The 22,230-nt window shown below is 38.2% G+C and overlaps 1 protein-coding gene across 11 annotated transcripts in view; it reads right to left on the bottom strand.

The window, feature by feature from the left end:
• caska (calcium/calmodulin-dependent serine protein kinase a) overlaps positions 1 to 20,377 on the bottom strand; it is a 197,827-nt gene extending 177,450 nt beyond the window's left edge. For 4 of the 11 annotated variants that reach the window (XM_055216501.2, XM_055216502.2, XM_055216507.2 and 1 more), the window contains exon 1: positions 19,722 to 20,377. In XM_055216501.2, the coding sequence (XP_055072476.1) occupies positions 19,722 to 19,780 (59 nt within the window). In that variant the 5' untranslated portion in view covers positions 19,781 to 20,377. The remainder of the gene's footprint in view (positions 1 to 19,721) is intronic. The other 7 variants (XM_055216510.2, XM_055216503.2, XM_055216505.2 and 4 more) reach the window with 3 other exon arrangements.
• Between the last annotated feature and the right edge of the window lie 1,853 nt (positions 20,378 to 22,230).

The raw sequence follows: 22,230 nt of genomic DNA on the forward strand, positions 1-22,230 counted from the left end.
CAAGCATTTGCACCGATTATGGACCTTATTGTTATAAACCACACAGCCAGTAATTGTAACAAAGGAAAAAATACTTCCAAAAAATTGTAAAAAAATATGTATATTGGATCAGCAAAAGATGGAGCCTCCATTGCTCTGACATCAGAAGAGAATGCTAAGAATGCTGAGTTTTCATTGTGTTAAAGATGCTGGAAATATTAAATACTGACCCAAGCACATTTCACTCTGCCCTCATGCCAAGACAGCCTATTAAAATAAAGTGACCTTATTTTAAATATGCACTTACAAGCTATAACTGTGAGCCCAAGCCAAGAAAAGCCATACTGTTAATTTTGTTTTTCAAAAAATATTATTAGTGCTCACAAACCTGACATGCAACCACATTTTGAGGTTGTTTTTGGAGTTATCTGGGTGGATGCAAAGCTTGCCATAGACTTTCTATAGGATAAAACTTAGGTAGGCTTGCTACGGTGCTCTAGGTGGCCACTTTTCTTGCCCATGTCAAAAAATTCCCAAGGTCTTTATGATGTTCCGTGCCCACCTGCAAAAAACTAATAATTGTAAGTGTATAGTGACTTTTTCTTTGAGTTTTTAAATGGGTCTCTTCTTCAGTGCAGGATTTTTCACCTGTTTTATCATCTGCCAGGAGAAAAATCGCAAGTCAAATCACTTGGAAAAGAAAGGGCTTTGTTCGAATCTCTAGGAATTTAAAACTAAGTGGTTTGGATATGGTACACATACTGGCTCTCGCCTGCTCAATCCCAATTGTAAACAGATTGTCTCTCTATCTGCAGGGAACAGAGACTACAAATATTTGAAAAGAACATGTAAATAGTTTTCATGCAGACAAGAAAGTCTGTATTTGCCCAAGTGATGTACTCTTGTAAAAGAAAATGAAGTGACAGTTATCTCCAGAGGGAAACTGATACGGGTAAATTCAGAGAAGGACGGATATCTGCCTGTCAAGGAGCGTTACCTTCAATTTAGCTTTCATCTGATCCTTATCAGCTTTTTCCTGCAATTGTGGCAAGTGTGAATAGCTTGTTATTGCATTTCTACAAAGAGCAATCACTGAACTGAGGTCACGGCACTTCCTGCCCAGGAATTTTGTCCAGGTTTCCGACCTTTCACGCCCCGCATGCTACCGTGTTAAACAGATGGCTCCATATGGAGACCAGAGCAACAAAATGCAGCATAATCAAAACTGAATTTTTCTGCTTTGTTTACATCAAAGAAAAAACAGCAAGTGGTTCCCCCACAAGCATCGCAAGAATGCACACGTCTGCAGTGATGAGAAGAGAAAAGCGAGTGGGAGAAGTGTAAAATTGACTCAGGACCTGCCAAGACATGTTGAGCTACAGATGAGAAATACTGAAAGAGACCCCTTGTTTAATTACCACATTCACTTCCCTGTCAGAGCTGCACTTATACACAACTCAACCGCCCCCAGATAAGTGTTTATTTGAGCTATGGTGATAAACCCAGAGGGGTTCTGATTGGGTTCAACTCAGCACACTGTCATATTTACTAAACGTGGTCAAGGAGCCTTACAGTATAATAGACAGAGAAGAAACACAAAAGCAGAAAAGTAGGGGATAGCTCCTTTTACATAGTTAGTGAATGTGACTACTAGGGATTGACCGATATGGTTTTTTAGTGCTGATACCGATTTTTATTACATCAGCCTTAGCCGATGACCGATACAGGCTAGGGATCGACCAATGTGGATTTTTTTGTGCAAATACTTGTTTCATCAGCCTTAGCCGATGACCAATACAGGCTGCCGATATTTGGAGCCGATACTGCTTTTGCTCACTCAATTAACATCATAAACATGACACATTGATGATGCCAAATGTTACAAGTCTCAATTTAAAAAAGTAACATTTATTGAACTTAAAAAAAAAAACTATATTTAACAAATAGTAAAAACAGGTGAGGGTGCCATGGAACCATGAACTGCACTCTCCACAATGACGGGGAACTTTTAGCAAAGGATATTGATTTCTAGCACTTTAATACACATATATATGAAGAGTTTGGTTCCAAAACGCAATAAATCCATTTTGACAAATTTCGGTAAAAACGTGTTTTCTATACCAAGAAAGTGACAAGATGAAAACCAGTATTTTCTGTTACAAACTTTCACATAGCATCTTTAGGTTATAAAAACATAAAAAATTCAAATCCATAACTTGATTTTCAAAGATTTATTATAAAAACGAATTCTTTTTTCCACAAAATGCAATAAATCCATGACAGTTTTTTATTTCAAAATGCTATAAATCTATTAAATCAATGTATAAATGTGCATTCATGTTTACCATTTTATATTTATTTAGTTGACTAGTGGTATACAATGATTAAAAAATAAACATTAATGGCATTAACCAAAACACTTACTTTGTTATATTAAGAACACAATGTTTTAGCATGAGAAGCTTGATGCTGTCTGGAGAGCAAGCAACCGAGTGCCTCTCGCGGAAATTATTAGCTGTTGATGGCTTACGTTTCTTTCCCGTCACAGAAAACCATCACAGGTTTGGCAATGCTATTAAAGTATTATTTTGTTTTGTTTGTTGATCACGAAGTACAAAGTAGATGAGGAAAACTAGGACTCCGTGTACTCAGCGCGCCGCCATGTTTGTTTACATTGCGTGAATGGTCCGCTGTAATATCAGAAATGGATTTATTGCATTCTGTAAAAAAGGAGCAGTGGCGTTTGTCGCATTTTAGGAAAAAAGGGAGAAAAGATGACAGAATATCACGGCGGGTATTGGATTTTGCGTAAAATTAATTATTTACTTTTAACTACTGACCTGATATAATACTGATTTTGGCAGTAACTCATTTTTTTCAAAAATGGCGTTTATTGCGTTTTGGAACCAAACTCTTCATATATAGAGATGAGAAATAAAACCCTGCTTTGTCCAGCTATGATCAGCTGTTAGGCCGAGTTTTCGATGTTGTCATGGAAAGGTTGGTTGTTTTTAGTCACATGACCTGTAATCGCTTGTGGCTTCCAACACTCTGTATATAAATAATGCCGGGAAAAAAAACTATCGGCGAACACAGTAGCCACATATCGGCCAATGCCGATACACATAAAACTCGCAAAAATCTGCCCGAAATATCGGCTTGTAGATGCATGACTAATACGTACAATGTACACAGGGTTTCAAAAATCTGTCAGTGCTCATACAGTACGCGCGTACTCTTCTAAAGCCAAAAATTGCGTAACAATTGTCTGTACACGAACACTAAAAAAAAATGGACCTGCCTTTATATGCACCTGACATACTATTTCATAAGTGTGACAAGTGAAGAATTCAGCAGCGATTCATTTATATATACATTTTGAAAAGGTAAATGCTGCATGATCTGGATTCTGGAAAGTGTGTAGACCAGCTTTCTTTGTGCACGCTCTCACCCTCACAATACACTCCACAGCAAAAAAGCAAATAAAGATATAGCACCTTATATTTTCATGTTGCCTTTTTTAGATGGGATCCTTTTATTGTTTTCTTTGTGAAAGCAGTGAAGAAATATTAGACATTAAACAACAATCAATATCTTGCTATCATCTCTGGTCGCTTTGTCACGTCTCATTGTGCCTGGTTAGTAGCAGTTAGCCTAAGGGTGCACTCACACTATCCAAACCAAACCGTTCCGCAGCACGATTGTCCCCCTTCCCTACTTCCCAGAAGCAGGCACTCACACTGGATTTTTTATCGGCCGGAGCCCCGCCACCATACTTTTGTCATTAGGATGTGATTGTTTTGAAGAAAGCAGAAAGTGAAATGCTCTCTTAACACTGAAGCCCATCGTAATGTGTTTTTTATTTGGAGTCGTTTGGTGTGTGATGACACACAGCCCTCTCACATGTCTATCATATTGCTTACTTGGTCTGTCGCGTGTGTAGCTCGGACATTCACCTAACGCTGCTGCAAGCATCAGAAGGTTTTTACGAAGGCAGATGAAGGTTGGTGGTTGCACGATTGACAGCTCTCCTTTTCAACCAAGCTCTGACGTGATTTCCGATCACACTGCGGAAAAAAAAATTGTTTGGTATTCGGCCTTCAGCTGAGTTTTCATTTTATCTTGCTTCGGCCAAGAATTTTCCCTTTGGTGCATCCCTACTGTATCCCCATATTGAGCACACTGCTCAGTGACAAGTAGTGACAGCATGTGTGTAATGAGCACAGCATAACAGATAGCCATATTTCTGCTGCTATGACTTGGTGACGGCAGACAGCAGGCCAACAAACCTTTCTGTAACTGACTAAGCTGTGTGAAGAAAGCTTCGGCAGCACCTTCTGTGTCCATTTGCCAAGACAGAAGTAACAACAAACAGTGCAGGGCAAAGACCATAAAGCAGGGCATATGGAAGCAATGTGGTCCACATGTGCAGAAGAAACATCTGTCCGGCCTTGACAGTGACCGTAAAGTGGCCAATCAAACACTGCTTCTGTACAAATCAAAGTAGGAATCAGAGAACCTCGGTCATATGATTGATTATGGTCATGAATAGAGGATAGAAATTATGATTTGCAAAACATAAATTACAATACATTTACAAAGGAAATATAATAGGAAGGTGTCCTCCAAGCCTGATTTGTAGAAATGGGGAAGTGGTGCAGAGTTATTTGTTTAGCATATAGCCAGATAGCAAACAGGACTTTAAGGGCAGTTTAATAATGCATAGGGCTGTCACTTTTGTGAAAAAATCATTTTCGATTTTAATATATAAGTGTTCATTGAATCGATTGTAAAATCGATTTTCCATGTCTAAAAAGACATTTCCATTTTCAACGCCAAATAACAGACAAACGTAAAGAGAGCGCTTGAAACGCACAAATCAGCAATATTTCTTATTTATTGTCATTAAGTTATGTGCAGAATAACAAACAGCAACAGTAGTGGAACATTCTCGAAAAAATATGCAGAATGGACTGCTGCCATAACATAAATGAAAAACATTACTGCAGGCTTCAAACCGGCTGCATTTATGATTTTTGATTCAAAAATTATTTTAAATAATGACTTGATCCATTTCAAACAACTGTTCAAAAATGAAACTTTAAATAGACTTACTTGAAGTTGAGAACATGCTGTGTGTTTTTTATTAAACGTAACCGACACTTGGGCGGCACTAGGCAGGCATAATGAAATGCGCAAAAAGGCTAGGGCTATTACAAATTATTGGTCAGGAAAACAAGTCGATCAACATTTTTGGGGTCCAGAGCAGAGCGTTTTTTTATTCACTATATGTGCATCGGTTGAGAAGACGAACTCCAACCGCACTGATTTCCCAGGGAAGCTCGGGTACTTCGTTGCCAGCTGCGCAAGGTGGGGGTATTTCGTACAGCCAATCTTCCACCACAAAAGCGGGTCGCTGTCAGCTGGCAATGGTGGCTCCTTGTCATAACTCATCAACTCCTGGTCGCAATTTCGACGCTCTCTCATGTTGCACAGGTTTATTGACATTGTCCTCCATTTTCTTTGCAAAACACTAGATGCAGCGATTGAAAGCGTGAACATATAGGTGCGTAAAATTGCGTAAAAAACTGCACTTTCGGAATTCTTTAGTTTCTTCTCTGCTAATTGTTTGTGAGTTTTGTTACATGTATATTTTTAATTGTTTAATTCTTTTAAAATTAATAGTGTACATATTTGGTTAAAATCTATTACCTATTTTCGTTTTCGAAACTTTTTTTGGTTGGTTCGATCGGTTGTACAATGGATTTTCGAACGAAAAGTGACAGCACTAATTAATGCACTGTAAATTGTTTTGCAAATGATTTGCAAAATTAGCAACAAATACATATTAAGGTATTAATATTTGATTGTTAGTAGGGGTGTAACGATACATCGTGCAATTCTGCTTGCTATGCTTCTCGATGAATTATGGTGAAATGCTGCTACATCCAAAAGCCAGATGGTGCACTTATGCAGAAACTCAATATGCACCGCAGAAGTAGAACCAGAAAAGTAAAATTATTATTATTATTATTATTATATTATTACATATTTATAATGATTATGTTTGAAGAGTGTTGCTTTTTCAAATGCATGTTATAAACAACTCAAATCTGATTTTAGATTGATAAGTAGTTTCTAGTGATCAAATAGCCGCAGTACATAAAACAGTTGTGCATAATATCGCCTTTGCGATTCAGAATTGATACCAGACAGGTATTATAGTGTGTATCGCGCAATACTGTTACACTCCTCCTTGCAAGTATAACTGAAATCCATTGAAACACCAATGCAGTCAGGATCAACATAATTTGTCCCACCTGCCATTTAATGCCATGCTGCAATTTTTATCATCATGCTACCGTATGTCTCATCCTACATGGATTCATCAGCAATCCCGCATGGATTCTACACACACAAACCTCAGCAGGAAGATCTTCAGATCACAAACATCTATCATTTATTAAGCTAAACACATACCCCATACCTTGATTGTTTATTTATTCTCTACTCAAACAGTCTCATGAGAAGGCTGCACAAAGCACACACTATAATAAGAGCAGACTTTCCAAGACCAAGGCAAAGTTTACCATGATAAGAAAATAAGCATTCTCGCTTGCAGCCTATTTCCACAAAATCTTATGGCATTTTATTAGCATCCATCAGATTGCTGATGGGGAAGTACTGAAGTATCTCCTCTAAGGCAGGGCGCTGATTGTGGCGATAACGGGAGAAGCAGAAGATTACTTCCCATCTTTCTTGAAGAATCACTATTTAAGACATGGAGCTTGCACCCAGGGGAACCGTGATAAATAATTTTGTTCCGCTTTCCACATAAGAAGATTCAAAGTTATTTCTGTGGGCATAATTACAATAAATACATAAATACACATCTGAACAAACCATATTAATAACAGAGAGGGGACAAGATAAAAGGCATGCAAAAATGCATCTAATGGCAAAGCCTGGAGTTTTCACACTAATTCAAAGTACTCTTTTAGGGAGTATTAACAATGGTGCTGATTGAGTAAGATAAACAAGACTCTACTACAGAGTCTCTGTGAGAAACCCACATGCCAATATTCACATTAAACGGTTCAATTTGCAAACACTATCTGAGGTCCCTCAAGAACCCCCTATTATAAGCTTCACTGGAGTCGGTTGTAGTCACCGGATGAGGATGGCTAAACTGTGTTCATGGTCAGCCATCGCTCACTGGATTGAAATCTAGCCATTACATTGTGGTTATGGAGGCATTTATAAAAAACTGCATTATAACTTTAATGTCTTTTAAAATGCAAAACACAGAAAAGCAATGAAAACAAAACTACTGTAATTAGTTTGCGGACATGCAAAGAATGCAAAGGTGGGATGATAAATAATCTTTAATTCTACATTGCATTACTTCAAACCTGGCAAATTTAGCCACGGAGAATGATTTACGTACAATGGTCAGTCAGCGACACAATTTTTTATTGAAGCAATAAAAGGATCTTTGAACACAGCAGAACACATCTGATGGCAACTGTAAATTTTGTGGAGGACACCGAAACCTACAATCTCAAGATTTACACGTTAATTACAAAATAGTGGGAGGTTAGACAGCAGGAATATTGCACCATTCTGTCTTGAATCTACTACCCTGATGTTAAGCCCTATTAAATAACAGGCCCCTCGCAAGCAGACTTACACTCTAAAAACAAACGGTGCTATATAGCACCAAAAGTGGTTCTTTGCTCGTAATCATAGAAGAACCGTTTTTGTGCCATATCGCACCGGTGAAGCACCGGTGAAGCACCTGTGTAGAACCATATAGTGCTATGTAGAACCAAATGTGGTGCTATGGTGGTGCTATATGGCACCTATATGGTTCTACACAGGTGCTTCACCGGTGCTTCACCGGTGCTATATGGAACTAAAAACGGTTCTTCTATGGTTACGATTCAAATCAATAGTTTTGGTGCTATATAGCACCGTTTGTTTTTTTAGAGTTACGAACATATGTCTGTTGAGAAGTAAACCCTCCAACGTCGACAGATTTTAAATGAAATGAGCTATGATGTAAAAGCCCAGGGTTTCCCACAGCACTTTTCAGTTCGGGCGGCCCACCTAAGCTGGGATACCCTACCACCTTAACTAGGTCGTCCAAAAAAAATTGCTGCACAAAAGGCCGTCAAGTGCATCTCGGAGAATAGCATGGACGCGCTTCACACCACGAGCGGGCACGCGCCACATGGCCGAAATGAGAGAAAGACATGATCCGTCAGTGTCTGGAGGATAACTAGCCTGTTGATAAAACATTTAATTCATTAAAAATCTAGTATGTGTTCATTTTCTGTCATAGTTTCTTCAAAATTGAGTTTGATTTGAGTGTTTTAAATAAAAATATTTTCATCATGACGCATACTCTTTGATTTCCACGCCCCCGTCCCGCCCACCTGCACAACCCTACCACCTTAACTAACACATTTTCTGCAGGAAACCCTGAAAAGCCGCTAAAATGCCTCTGTCAAAAATTAGATAATGATATTAAGCGAATGCTCTCGACATGTATTATATATTCATCAAATACCTTTGTTTTAAATCTACTTAATTAGGGATGGGCACGAGTACTTGAACGTGGCATTGTCGATCGATCACAAAAATGATGATCGTGTAGGTTTATTTTTTTTGTGGTTATGGCGGCATTTGGATGTCTGGTTAGCATTACAAGCGCATGTGGTAGTAAAGACTGGGTGCATGTTTGAATTTGTGTGAGCTGCGCAGACCGACGTATGACATCAGTGCCACGCATTAATTAAAAACAAACAGATAAGTCCGTTTCCTACATGCACTCACGGCACGTAAACCCGCCGATCCGCGCAACTCTGTGAAGCCGAACACACCTCACATCACTGAGGCACTATGGTTTAGAAGGATGCCGCGATTTTCGGATTCACTTTTGGTAAATCGAAAATACACAAACTGGACATATTAGAGATGGACAGGGACGAGTACACATGATCAAGGAGGACCACACATTCACTTAGAGATGTAAATATGGAACTGATTATGAAACTGAAATTGATTACGCAAAAGACATTAAGTTAGCAAAGACAGCAAAGGCTATTTATTAGAGTAATTTTATTTTATTAACTTGGGGGTCCAAAACAACAACAACAACAACAACAACAAGTTTAGAGACAAATGTTTATAAAACAATTAATAATAAAAGTCACAACAGATGTGTCAAGCACAGGTCATCTAGATGATGCTATGGATAACCTTTTACCATTATTTTATAGCCTGACATTGTCATACTCAATTCTAGTCAGAATTTGAGTCTGATACCGCTCCATTGAGCTATAATTATGAGGCGTGTCTCAACCGAAAAATGCCTCTGCACTCAATTGGATAGACCTACGACCAATCAGTGCAACGGAGTGTGTGACGTATGTTGAAATTACGTCTTTGCAGCCTGACCGAACTGCTAGTTATTTCGCTACAATGACACTAACATTGTGATTATACTGAGTTAGCGAATGTACATCAACAACTATTATGTTTACAACATTTCGTTTATATCACAACATGAAGTATTTACTAAGTCATAGAGTAAGACTATCTTTTAACATTTGAACGTTAGGTGAACTTCATCCACGACGATACCCATTATGTTGGCTTGAAAATATTAGAGCCTAGCATGTCCCTCCACTTATTCAGCAACCACGATTCCGGGCTTCCGAAAAGAAGCTGGCAACGACCGCTAATTATATCCATCTCGTCGTGCACGCTGAGTTGCATCGCCGTGATAACGTTACCCATTTCAGTTGCGACCAACTTTTGTCGAATAGGAAGGATGGCAAAAACATCAACAAATGCCCTGCTCACGTTTCTCTGTTCCTCTTTTAAAATCAATGCTCTGTCGATATCTTTTAGAACAGACTCAATGTCAGAATCCACACATCTGAACTCTACAGCGGCAGCCATTCAACACACGCGCTCTTTGGTGACGTGGTTCATACGTTACTGTTGATTATCTGTCCATCATCGTATAAAGCCCGCCCTGACAATTTGATTGGTTCGACCAGCATTTGGTCTAGCAAAGTAGCTCCTCAACGCAGAAACCTCAGACAGATCTTCCCGTTTTCAAAATCTTGTGGGCAGGCTAAGATCGGCTGGCACCCAGGCTAATTATTTTATATACATGACTTGTAAGTGCTTTGACTTTTAATAAATAAATTGAATAAAACAAACATTCAATTACTTACTGTATGTGTGTACAATGCATTAGCCACTTTAAAATAAACATTTCCAATGTGGAAGCCCTGTTGACACACTTGACACCTTGAAAGCAAGCACCACTTAGGGCAGGGACTACTGTATAAGCTTTGCCTTCAAATAACTGGTGCACTAAAATAGTGCCGAGAGGTTACCAAGGAAATATGGTTCAATTTAAGCCACCCATTTAAGCTGCTAGGCCAGGATCCTGTGTATTTTGGCAAAGCAGCAGGAAATGACTTCAATTCAAAAAGCCCACCCTGAAACAGGACAGTAGATGAAAAAGTTTATAAATGCTGAAAATGGTTATGTCTGCCTCTGCGATTTCAACACTGTCAGTTTTACTTGTCTGTGTACAGTCAAAAAAGCAAAATATAGTGCAAAACATCCAAGGTTAGATAAAGAAGGGTGGTCTATCAGAAAGCAGCTTAATGGGCAACAGACACAGCGGTGATTGGCAAGGGAAGGGATACTATAAGCCGGTGGAATGGGATACAAGTCTACAGCATACGCACGACTGAACAGATATGGGATGGGTCTGAAGCGTCACAGGTGAGCTAAAAATAACTTCGGTAATTAACCAGAGGTTTGTCATATCAGACATACTGAAAGGTAAAAACTGTCTTTGGCAAGTTGGCATTAACATTTTACATATACTTTAAGTCATCTCTGAAAATGGCAGTGTCTCCTTTCAGCAAACTGATAAGCATTAGCCTTTATGAGATGGGTAGAAATGCACTTTTGTGGGCAATCAATCACATTGAATTGCACAAAAATTACTCTTTTGTAGTCTTCTCTCATGGGAAGTATCTTTAAATTCCAGGTGGAGTGAGAAAGCAATTAAACAGTATGTGCTGCTGGTTTTATTAGGAAAGCAGTGTTGGTGACCTAAAAAGAACTGTCAGTGTGGCTCAGCTCTGTGCATCTTTTAAAACAAAAAAATGCCAGTGGTCTATTCAGTGAGCTTTATTAAGGCCTAAAACATGATGGATCAGGCCTCAACCATTACAATTTAAAAGGTCTATGGGTTTAGCATCAGTGTATGGTCTCTGTTTTGAGATACAGATGCTTTAGCATCATAAATGTAGTATTTTGTGACAAAAGTCCAGATGACAACATGCAAAATATAAACAGGACTTCTTACCTTTGTGTTGATATAAAAATCGTGAATCGAATTCAATCTGTTTCAGATGTGTAACTAACGTAGGGGTGGCGATCTAGAAAGAAAACTGCTCCAAAGGGAATGTTTTTGGATCTCTACTTTAAGTGCATCCGGGTGGTTTAAATGAAGAATTGAATTTATCATGTTTCTTGTGAACCATACATTTCTGGATTTTTTGTGGATATTTTGGGAAACATAGTGTTGTACCTTCTTTTCTTGAGAATCTCTTTATTCACAGCAAAGAATAAATGTTTGACATTATTTTGATTACTGTGTGCGGACTTTTCTTTTCTTCACAGATGTGTGAATAATCCATGAAAACTGTCTAATAGAATACATCCAATGACAATTTTTGTCTACAAAAGCACATAATCCGTGAAATATAGATATATAGTCTGTTGTTTACATCAGATTTCACCTAAACATCTTGTAATTGAATATAATATAAAATCTGAGGACTATTTCAGTGTTTCCGCTATATACATTCTACCGTGGCGGGCCGCCGCGCATAAAACATCCCCGCCACGCCTGCGGTTGTGGATAGAAGGGATACAGCAAACGAAATCTCGCCAGATGAGCACTGTTTTATCCTAATCCTTCACCCAAACCCAACTCTAAACACAAAATTTCACACGATTGTAGGATGTATTTGTATCTTATTTAGCCAGACTAGAGCCGCTGTTTTCATCCTAATAATCCTACCTCCAAATCTAATCCTTAACTTTTCGGCATTTGCTGTATCTCTTCTAGACAAAACCCACGGCGGCAGCTCGCAAAATAAAGCTACCGAAATGTCCGACCTGCCAGACTGGCTGTCTTAGAAATAAATTATTTTCTGGATTCGCGTTCACTCGTTTATAAATAAATCTCCTAAAATATCATAATTTCCTCCCTGGGTTTAGTTTCATGCACAAATATATTTAAATCAACAGAGGATGATTAGACTACGTCTCTGTTTTGAGAAATAATAATAAAATAAATAAGCCTACGAAATATGCTACACTTAAATAATTATTAAATTGACAAAACGAATAAAAAAGTATTTGAGTTTGTTCTTTTTTGTGACTCTCTAAAACCAAAGCAGCAGATCGAAGGCACGTCATGTTTTTAATGATTTTAAATAAGCACAAGCTTTTCTCCTTATTGTGAGTATACACAAATAAAAATACATCATTTGAAGTTTCGAATGTTGTTTTACTTGTATCTTTATGACTATAAATTTAGGGTAATTTAAGGTGCAAGGTAATCACGCATATGATGTTCACCGGCGCATATACACGAACGCAGCGCAGGGCTGCGAGAAAAGACATGATTAAACTTTCGATTTAACATATTACAAGTTTTTTGGACATTAATTTGTAATCACTGTACTCATATAATCAACTTATCAGGTCATTAGTTATTCAGAATATAGACTATAAGCGCAGCGCGCTGCTGACCGCTCAGCTGTCAATCTTCCGTTCTTCGACACTCACATTAAGTTACACATTAAATGATAAGATATTTGTCCAAAAACAAAAATCTAAATACTGAATACTGCTCATATGCGACTGAAAGACATTAATAGTCGAATCTGTTTGTAAGGAAACTTACATTATTCCCGTGGGAAGAGAAGAACGTTGGTAATAAAACTTGAGGCAGACTGTGAGACTGTTTTATCTGTTTTCAGACGAAACGGCAGGGTTGGGGTACCTGCGGGTGAACCGCATAATATTGGATGTAACGGGTGTAATAATAGGCTATTCACGTGTCATTTGCGTTGTAGATGCAGGTCGGGACTCAATAGACAAGAGTAAAATGCGGGTCTAACATCCAAGACCAAAATTCGACTCGTTTTTAAATGGCCCGTGCTTATTTGTGTTTAAGATCTGTCTGAATACCGTTAAAGGTTTCTATTTAACTGCGCGATTTGCGTGAGACCGGGTCGGGTGTGGAATAAAATTGCTGCTGATGATGTCGGATAACTGGTCGGGTGTTCGGTCAATCACAGCGGTGCGGATTATCAAACAGGACTGTGCGTGACTTTGCAACAGGGAACTGTAATGCTAAACACGAGCACGAACTTGCATGCACACTACATTAAAACTACAATGAAATATCCCAACTAGCTATATAACGTATTTTTAAGAAAATATGGTTTAGATCAAACATAGAAAAGCAATATGCTATAAATATAAGGAAAAGTAAATGACAGCATGAAAATGATAAAAAAAAACATGTTAGTTTACTGTAGCCTATATTCTACATAAAAAAAATAATGTACATTTATAATCATCATGGGCGCCCCCTGCCGCCACAGCTGGAAAAAATCCTAGAGGAAACACTGTATTTACATCGTAACACTGTATATGAGATTACACCCGCGTTTAAACTTTGTTTTAAAAAGTAGGCTGGAGTATAATACATAATATTCAACCAGCGCTGTCAAAAACCGTGACGTCATTTGACTTGCTCATTCCTCCAATGACTTCATAGAAAATATTGATAGACAGAACGTTTGGCCAATTAGATAACGACTCCAACGATCTTTGTGTGACGTTTTATTTCCTGGTGTGGAAACTGCATTTTATATGCTAACATAAGGATAAATAATAAGAACAAACATGTATGCATGTAAATAAAAGACTTTTTTTCGGGGCTGACTGGCACTTAGAAAAAGGCAGTAGTCTTACAAAAACCCTTGCAAGAACATCATTTTTGGGCCTATTTCAAGGAACATTCTTCCAAAGGTCTTGCGTATCCGACTATGTAAGTCAGGTCATCGTCTACATTCACAATGCAGTTTTAAACAAGCTGATGAAATTCTCACCAACACCAGAAATTAAAAAATATATTTTACAAAAAGAAAAGCATTGAAGAAATATGATGAAATGAAGAGCAAACAGCCTGAGACTAAAAAGTATGAATTTCGTGCTGGAACCTATTGACTTTAAAGTTAGCTAATATTTGAAGAGCTCAGATGCAAAACCCTCTAAGTGCATCTGACATGTTTTCTTGTAAAACAAAGCATTTTTATCAGACTCTTAATGGATTCTGCCTGATTTCTGAATGGCCAGAGAGCGGGACATTGACAGAGGTGGCGTTTAGCGGCTTTTGCAACTGAACTCCTCATTTGTTACAGCTTGAGAAGTATTAGAAGGTGATTAGAAAATGCCTTTACTAAAATAACAATCTGCTGCAATCATCCATCAATGCACAGATTGCCAAAGCTCAACTTCTGGTAACACAAAGCTGAAAGAAGTCACAACACTGTCAAACTCGCTCCCCACCTTTTGCTCAAAGCTAGACGTTCAAGTACGGTGGTTCAGCAATTCTTACCCTCTCATCTGGGTCAGTGTGTCACCCAGCTTCAAATCAAAGTCAGTAACACACACTCCTACTGACCTCATTACCACCCCCTATTAACACTCTTAGAGGCTGTTTACACTTGGTATTAAGATGTGTTTTCGTTGATCGGATCACAAGTGGATGAGAGAGAGACATTTTGTTTACACTGGATATTTAAATCCGTCTCTTTTGTCCACTTTTGACCACTTCTGTCCTGATTACTTTGAGGGGGTGGTCTGTGGAGTCTGTGGGTTAATATAACTAATATTAAACTAATATTAGGTCAGTGTCTGCTGCTTGTGTTGTTAGTAAACATGCTGCACAGTGTTTTATAGACCGTTTCATCGGACGCACGTGCGCTGACGCGATACACGTCTGGATCCGAACTTCACTTCCGGTTTCGTTTTTTAATGGTCTGACTAGTTGCTAAACTGATCTCTTGAACAAATGCCTCATCGAAAATAACAAATGTTTTGGTTTACTAGTAGGGATGCATATCAATTAATCGCGATTAATCTATAGCAGAATAAAAGTTTTTGTTTACATCATATATGTGTGTGTACTGTGTATAATAACTTTGTATAGTTAAATGCACACACATGCATGTATATATTTAAGCAATGTTTACATGTGTATATACATTTGTATATTTATGTATAATTTATATTATATATAAATATAAATACTTAATATATAAATATATTTTTTTCTTAAAATTATACATGCATGTGTGCATATTTATATATACATAATTATTATACACAGTTCACACACATATATGATGTAAACAAAAACTTTTATTCTGCTATAGATTAATCGCGATTAATTGATATGCATCCCTATTTACTAGGTAATCTATGTGTTGTTTTTTTGCTTGTTATATAAATAAACTACGTTTAAAGAACTTTGTTGTTATTTATTCTTAGCGGAGTTTACCGGAAGTTACATGCGACCACGACAGCCGCTTGTTTATGTTGTTACTGCTGAAACCATCTATACATGTATATGTAATGATATTTCAGCGCAATTGATTAAACAAGCTTGCGGTCAATATGTGGTTGAATGTGGTCAAAAGTGGACGAGTTCAAAACGTTTTACACCTCTTTTACACTAGGGGTGTAACGGTTCAAATTACTCACGGTTCGGTGCGTATCACGGTTTTAGTGTCACCGTTTCAGCCCGTTTCGGTACACTGATCACAACAGGCTTCTTTACAAAAATAAAAACCTAAGCCGTTTATAACTTCTGCCAAAATCAACATTCTGACAAAAGCCCCGAGTTTACACCTGTCTTTTGCGTTGTCCACTTGTGTTTTTGTCGATCAGATCACATCTTAATACCAGGTGTAAACAGCCCCTTAAAGAACTGATAGCTATCACGCAATAATGAACATGTTTACATGTGTTTTTAAGGACTGGGGGGCTCTTGCGCCTCCAACACAACAGTTATTTCTACAGAGGGATAAATGAAGGTCAATCACTGCAGCTTTGCAGTGCTTTTCACAACAGGATCCACCATCCTGGGGTTTTTATTAGACCAGAAGAATGTCTGATTTGTGCACAGCAGGGACGTACCCGCAGGAACAGTGTCAGAGTTATGTATGGACGTTCCTTTCTCTGAGGGGGTTGTAAAACAAATAGGTTTCTTGAAGCAACCAACAAAGGAGTCTTGAAGTGCAAATACCATGATGCAAGTAACACCGGAGCCTCTAGAATTAAGACTTTAAGCACTTGCAATGTGTTATGCTGAGATGCAATGCCAGGTCTGACAGAGCTAAAACTGCTGTGCTGCACATTGAGGACAGTACTCTTGCTTGGGAAACCAGCCGACTGTTTCATGCATCAGCAAAACCTCAGACTGCTTCATCTCTCTGGCATCTTTCAGTGACTAAAGCATTACTTTTCTAAACAAACATCTCTTCAGACTCAGAGACCACCACTTGAACTTTCATACTGTACATGACCAATAACATCACATACGCAGCCTACTCCAGTTCAGTTCACTAAATTCATCCCTGTTTTATACAGTAATTACACTGTGCTTTGCCATATAAACGGTGCCACGCCTAACAGTATGGAAAACCATCTGCCTTGGCTTTGAGAAATTCAGACCTTTTCAAGTTGGTAACCAGGTTTTCCCCAAAACATCTGTTCTGAATATGAGAAAACAAAAACTAAGATAAACATGTCAGATATGCTTTAAATATCGTAATATAAATGCGAACTTGGATGGTAGCAGGCTGCATTCAGGATTCTGACAAACAGACCAGGAGGCCAGACACAACGTGAAGGTGAAATATGGCACCGCAGAATGGCCTAGTTATTCATCTTGACCCTTTGTCCTGTGCTATATTAACAATCTGTGCTGTTTATAATAACAGACATAAACACAGCAGCACTCCACACACAAATGCACACACACATCTTTATTGAGCTCACAGAACTTAGGACCTAGGGAGAGAGGCAGTGACAGTGGGAGTGGATCTGCTTAATGGAGAGCATCCTCTTTACCTCCCAACACCAGCATGAGGCCTTAGGGTGGGCACAATACAAAAAAGTGGATCACTTAGACAGCGCAAGCCAAACAGACTTTCAAAGGTTTTCAGTGTGTGTGTACAACTTTGTAAAATAAAAAAGGACAATTTTGTAGCAGAATAAATCAGCAATGGCTACGTAAGGTGCCCAGATTTTTCAAATGACAAGTAGGAACATGTCCTAGCGCAATTGTTAAAATATCCTTGAAATTTTATTTGTTATGGTCTATAAATCTGATAACAAGGGCAAACCACTTTTGAATGTTTTTATCTCTTTATTGTTGTGAGTTCATGGAGAACCGAACACCAAAGGTCACCTTATTATACTATAGGTCAAACACCATTCCAACACCTATATAAAAAACTAAGGGGGAGATACATACATTTAACTTCTACATTTACATTTATGAATTTGGCAGATGCTTGTATCCAAAATGACTTGAGTGCATTTTAGTTTTAGGATATACACTTTTATTTGTATATGTATTCCCTGGAAATCTAATCATGGTCTTTGCACTGCTAAAGCCCGATTTATAGTCGTGCGCAAGTTCTACGCCGTAGCTAAAAATTTTAACAGCGCGTCAGTTCTACGTGGACCGCAAACGCTGTGATTGGTCCACCAGAACCCCTCCCGTCAGGTAAAAAAAAATTGTGTCATAGGTATATCTGTTTGCGATGGTGAAAACAAAGATAAGCCCAGTTGAGGAGTGATTTAACTCAAAACATAAGTTGCTGTTTATTTACATCCATCATTGCTGGTCTTCTCAAATCATACACAACAAGTTGCTGTTTCTTCTTCGTTTGTGGGTTTAACTTGCCAAGCTGCTTCTTCATTGACGGTCGCGCTGCTACTGTGGTTACACGCGTGGATACTGCCTACCAGTGGTCTGCTCGTGTTTGCACGTCGAAGCGGACAACGACGCACAAGTATAAATGAAAACCAATGTGGAACCTACGCCGTAGGACCTACGCACAACTATAACGAGCCCTTAATGCAATGCTTTACAATTTAATCTAAAGGACTAATGGAGTTACAGGAACATTCTTTATACACTTTTGCAGTGATTTGTATGATATGTGCTCCTGTATAGCTTAGTGGTAGAGCATTGGATTAGATTTGCACACAACCTGGGTTCGATTACCAAGGAACACATATACTGACAAAAATGCATACCAATTTCAATCCATTCCAATTCACAGTAAGTCATTTTGGATAAAAATGTCTGCCAAATGCTACAATGTAATGAAAATAGACCATATTTGATGGGCCAAGTTGACTTTACTTTTGTAAAACACAAAAAGCAAAGCCCAAATTTATATAATGTCTTTCTAAGCATAGACTTCGACCGCAGCAAGTAGACTAACTATATGTTGTTTTGTTATTATGAGACAGCTACATGTATCAAACTGCTTGTAATTACAAACAGAGACTACCAAAGTACCATGTTGGATGTTCTAATTACATGGTCTTGAAATGAACTTTTTACAAATCAAGTCTTTACAAATCAAGCATTTTTAGGAGCAAAAACACTTGATCTGTTGCAACAGGTGACAGTTAAGGACAGTAAGCTAGTTATATCAAACAATGTCTCAAAGTCAAGGCAATTGGCACAATCTGACAGTTAACTACATTGAATTTTCTATATGAAATGCTCCAGGCCTGCTGCTACATGTAAGGACTGTGCACTTTATCAATACCGTCTCACTTTAAAAGTCACCAAACCCGTAATGTGGCTTAACAGAGCACTAAATCAACAACAATAAACTCTATATAATGTTAGATCCCCATAAATTTACAACCTTTCATGTTCAATTTCTATTAACTTAATGCCTTTCTACTATAGTCCAACATTATGTGCAGTCTTACCTTTGCATAACCTCAAGCTGTCACTAATGGACACATTTCAGGACATTCAGCAACTATTCAGTCTAAAATTGGCCTTTTTAAGCTTAATGTAACAATTCTAGTTATAGCCACAACTCAAACGATGACTACTCAAGGTAAAGGATATGCCTAGGCCATACAGTATGGCCATTCACACACCTATAATGAAGAATGACTGCAGGCGTAACCCTGATAAAATTTTCTCGGCATTTGTAAGACAAGTGACACCACGACCTCCATTAAAATGCATAAAATGCTGATATAGTATGCAAAAGCACGTCTTATGTTTGAGAAATATGGCAGATCCTGAATGACTATATCTACCTGCACTTCTCTTATCTGACACCATACACCCCTCCCATACCTAGCCTCCTGATCGAGACAACGTGCAGTTTTTGAAGAGTTAGTACTTAATTTAACTGTCAATAACAGCAATGCAGCACAACAGTCCAGTGCAGTGACAACTATTCCATCACTGACACGAGACACAAGATGCTAAAACACACGCAGCTCGAGTTACAGATGAACATTTGCCTGTGTGCTATTATCAAAGTGACAAAAACCGCGACACTTACTTGCCAATGACCTCGCACAGCTCGTAAACATCTTCAAAGAGCACGTCGTCGTCGGCCATGGTCCAACAAGACCGGGGAATTTACACTTCCCCCAAAAAAATCCGTCCGAACGGTAAATATCAGAGGATTACGGCGCACCACAGCGTAGACACTTCAGAGTAGCTGTAACGAGCGGCGGAAGATTGATTGACAGCCGCTGCTAACGTCCTCCGAATAGCATAGAATGATTGAATCCTGTCGGTTTTGGCAAATAAAGATCCGTCGGCGACTCGGTTGAAACGGGCGGACAGTAGTGAGCTCTCGGTCCGTTTGACTCACTCTGCCCCACCTTCTCCTCCCTCTCTCCCGGCCCCCTTAATCCAGCCACTCGAGGCTGAGGTAATTCAAACGTTATGAAGAACTCCACAACGATCGCTGCTGAAGTCGCGAAAGCAAACGGTCAAGTCGTCCAAACGATAAACTAAGTAACCAGACTCTGTCGAAAACCCACAAAACAAATACACGCCGTTTTTAGGATCAAATAACGCTGTTATGAAACTGCGCAGCTTAGTTAAATCTACTCATTCTACCCACGCGCGGGGCTTCTCCGTTGCTCGCGCGCGCTCTAAACTCGCCGCCTTTCCGTTGCTCTAATTCCAGTTTCCAGAAAAAAACCAAACTCCTCCCACTCGCGGTTATGAAACTGGATCGCCATACGCCATAATGGCTCCAGCAGGACGTTCTTATTCCGGAATTCCAGCATAGCACAGCACGACTGCTCGAGCCAAAATGACGACCAGGTGTCTCAGAATTTATCTGCCAAAGTCACAGTTTCTTTCCGTCGTGTTAGTGAGGTTCCCAATGCAAAACTGTAAACAAATTAAACAACTTGTGGAAAGCATATACTTGCTATGGTCGATAGGAAAAGTGCACACTATGTTTATACATTTTTAAAAAGTTATTTGAATCTATTAATTTGGAATTTTATTTTCGCCCCCTGTCACTGATGCTACTGTACCTCTATTCAAGTTTCAAAAATATAGATGCCTCAATGTTAACAGTTTTATTTGTATTAATGTAAAATTTTATAGATGTCAAATATGATAAAAAAATAAGATCCATTCAATAAGACAAAAATAATCAATACAATTATACATTCCAATACATAAAGTTAAATAAATAATGATAAATAATAACTTTATAATATATTAAAAAAATACTATACAACTACATATAAATATTTGCATTGGAATTTTGTGATACATAAATGCAACATGAATAGTTATAATAATAAGTTACTCACTTAACAACTACATAGGCATATTTTTCCTCACAATGCATCTAACTTCTGTAATTTGGCTTTTCAAGGAAGTAAGTAAAATTGAAATATACCATGCAATTATAATACAGGTCCCAATCCTCATAGACTCACTTTTAGAGAAGTTTAAATCTATTACACTTTTAGAGCTATGTAGGCCTACTATAAATTGTATGCATCTTCATCACTTTATAGGCTACTCCCTCTTTATAGGAATAGTGTTGTGTACAGGGAGTGAAGATCTTTAACAATGAGCTCAGCAGGTGTTCAGACAAAATATCTTCAGGCAAAGTAGGTTTGTGTAAACATATAGGATTCTTTCAATATTTCCTCTAAAGGTCAAAATGCTCATTTACGTAGTCATACAGTAACACCGATGACACATTGTTTATATTACATAAAATTTACCTACAGTTGCATTCACTGGTAAATTATTGTCTAATTAGTTTATGTTGAAGGCAATCTTTAACTCTACAGTCTTCATTATGTAATTTTCCTTAATGAGGGTAACATCAGACAATAATATTTTATGTGTCGAATTAATGTATAATAATTCACAAAATATTATCTAAACTTGCATAACCAACAAAGATGGTTTCAGCATATTATGCACTATTGCTTCCTAGACTATAGTGAGCTAGAAAATAACTATAACGTATTCATGATCTATTATTAAAAAATAAACCCCACAAACTGCAAATATTTAGTTGTTTCCCTAAAATAATGAGTTTCATCTCTCTTGAAATTAGGAAACATGGAAAAACTATGAATTAGGAAATAAAACAACATTCATATAACTCTCCTGAATAAGTTGACTTTAATTTGGCAATGGTGGAACATTCCACGGAAATGCACTCTGGGCTCTTTCTGCACTTTTAACATTAGTGCCTTTGAATTACAGCATTGATTTCTGTAGCTGATGATTGGTGGGATACACTTGAGCTAATTGGATTTGGTGCGTTTAGTCCATTGAGGAATTTATTCAGTCAGTTTTCATTGTGAATTTACAGGCTGAGCGCTTTGAAAAACTGTTGAATCATAGCCTCACTGAGGTTGGTGTGTTATAGTAAAAGGCAGCTGACTCATGAGCTGCAGTGGATTTCAATAATGAAACTACTAAATCTCACACACACGCACGCACGCACACACACACACACACACACACACACACACACACACACACACACACACACACACACACACACACTTGTA

This window comes from Misgurnus anguillicaudatus, chromosome 17 (assembly GCF_027580225.2).
Source record: "Misgurnus anguillicaudatus chromosome 17, ASM2758022v2, whole genome shotgun sequence".
In the NCBI taxonomy this organism is placed as follows: domain Eukaryota; kingdom Metazoa; phylum Chordata; class Actinopteri; order Cypriniformes; family Cobitidae; genus Misgurnus; species Misgurnus anguillicaudatus.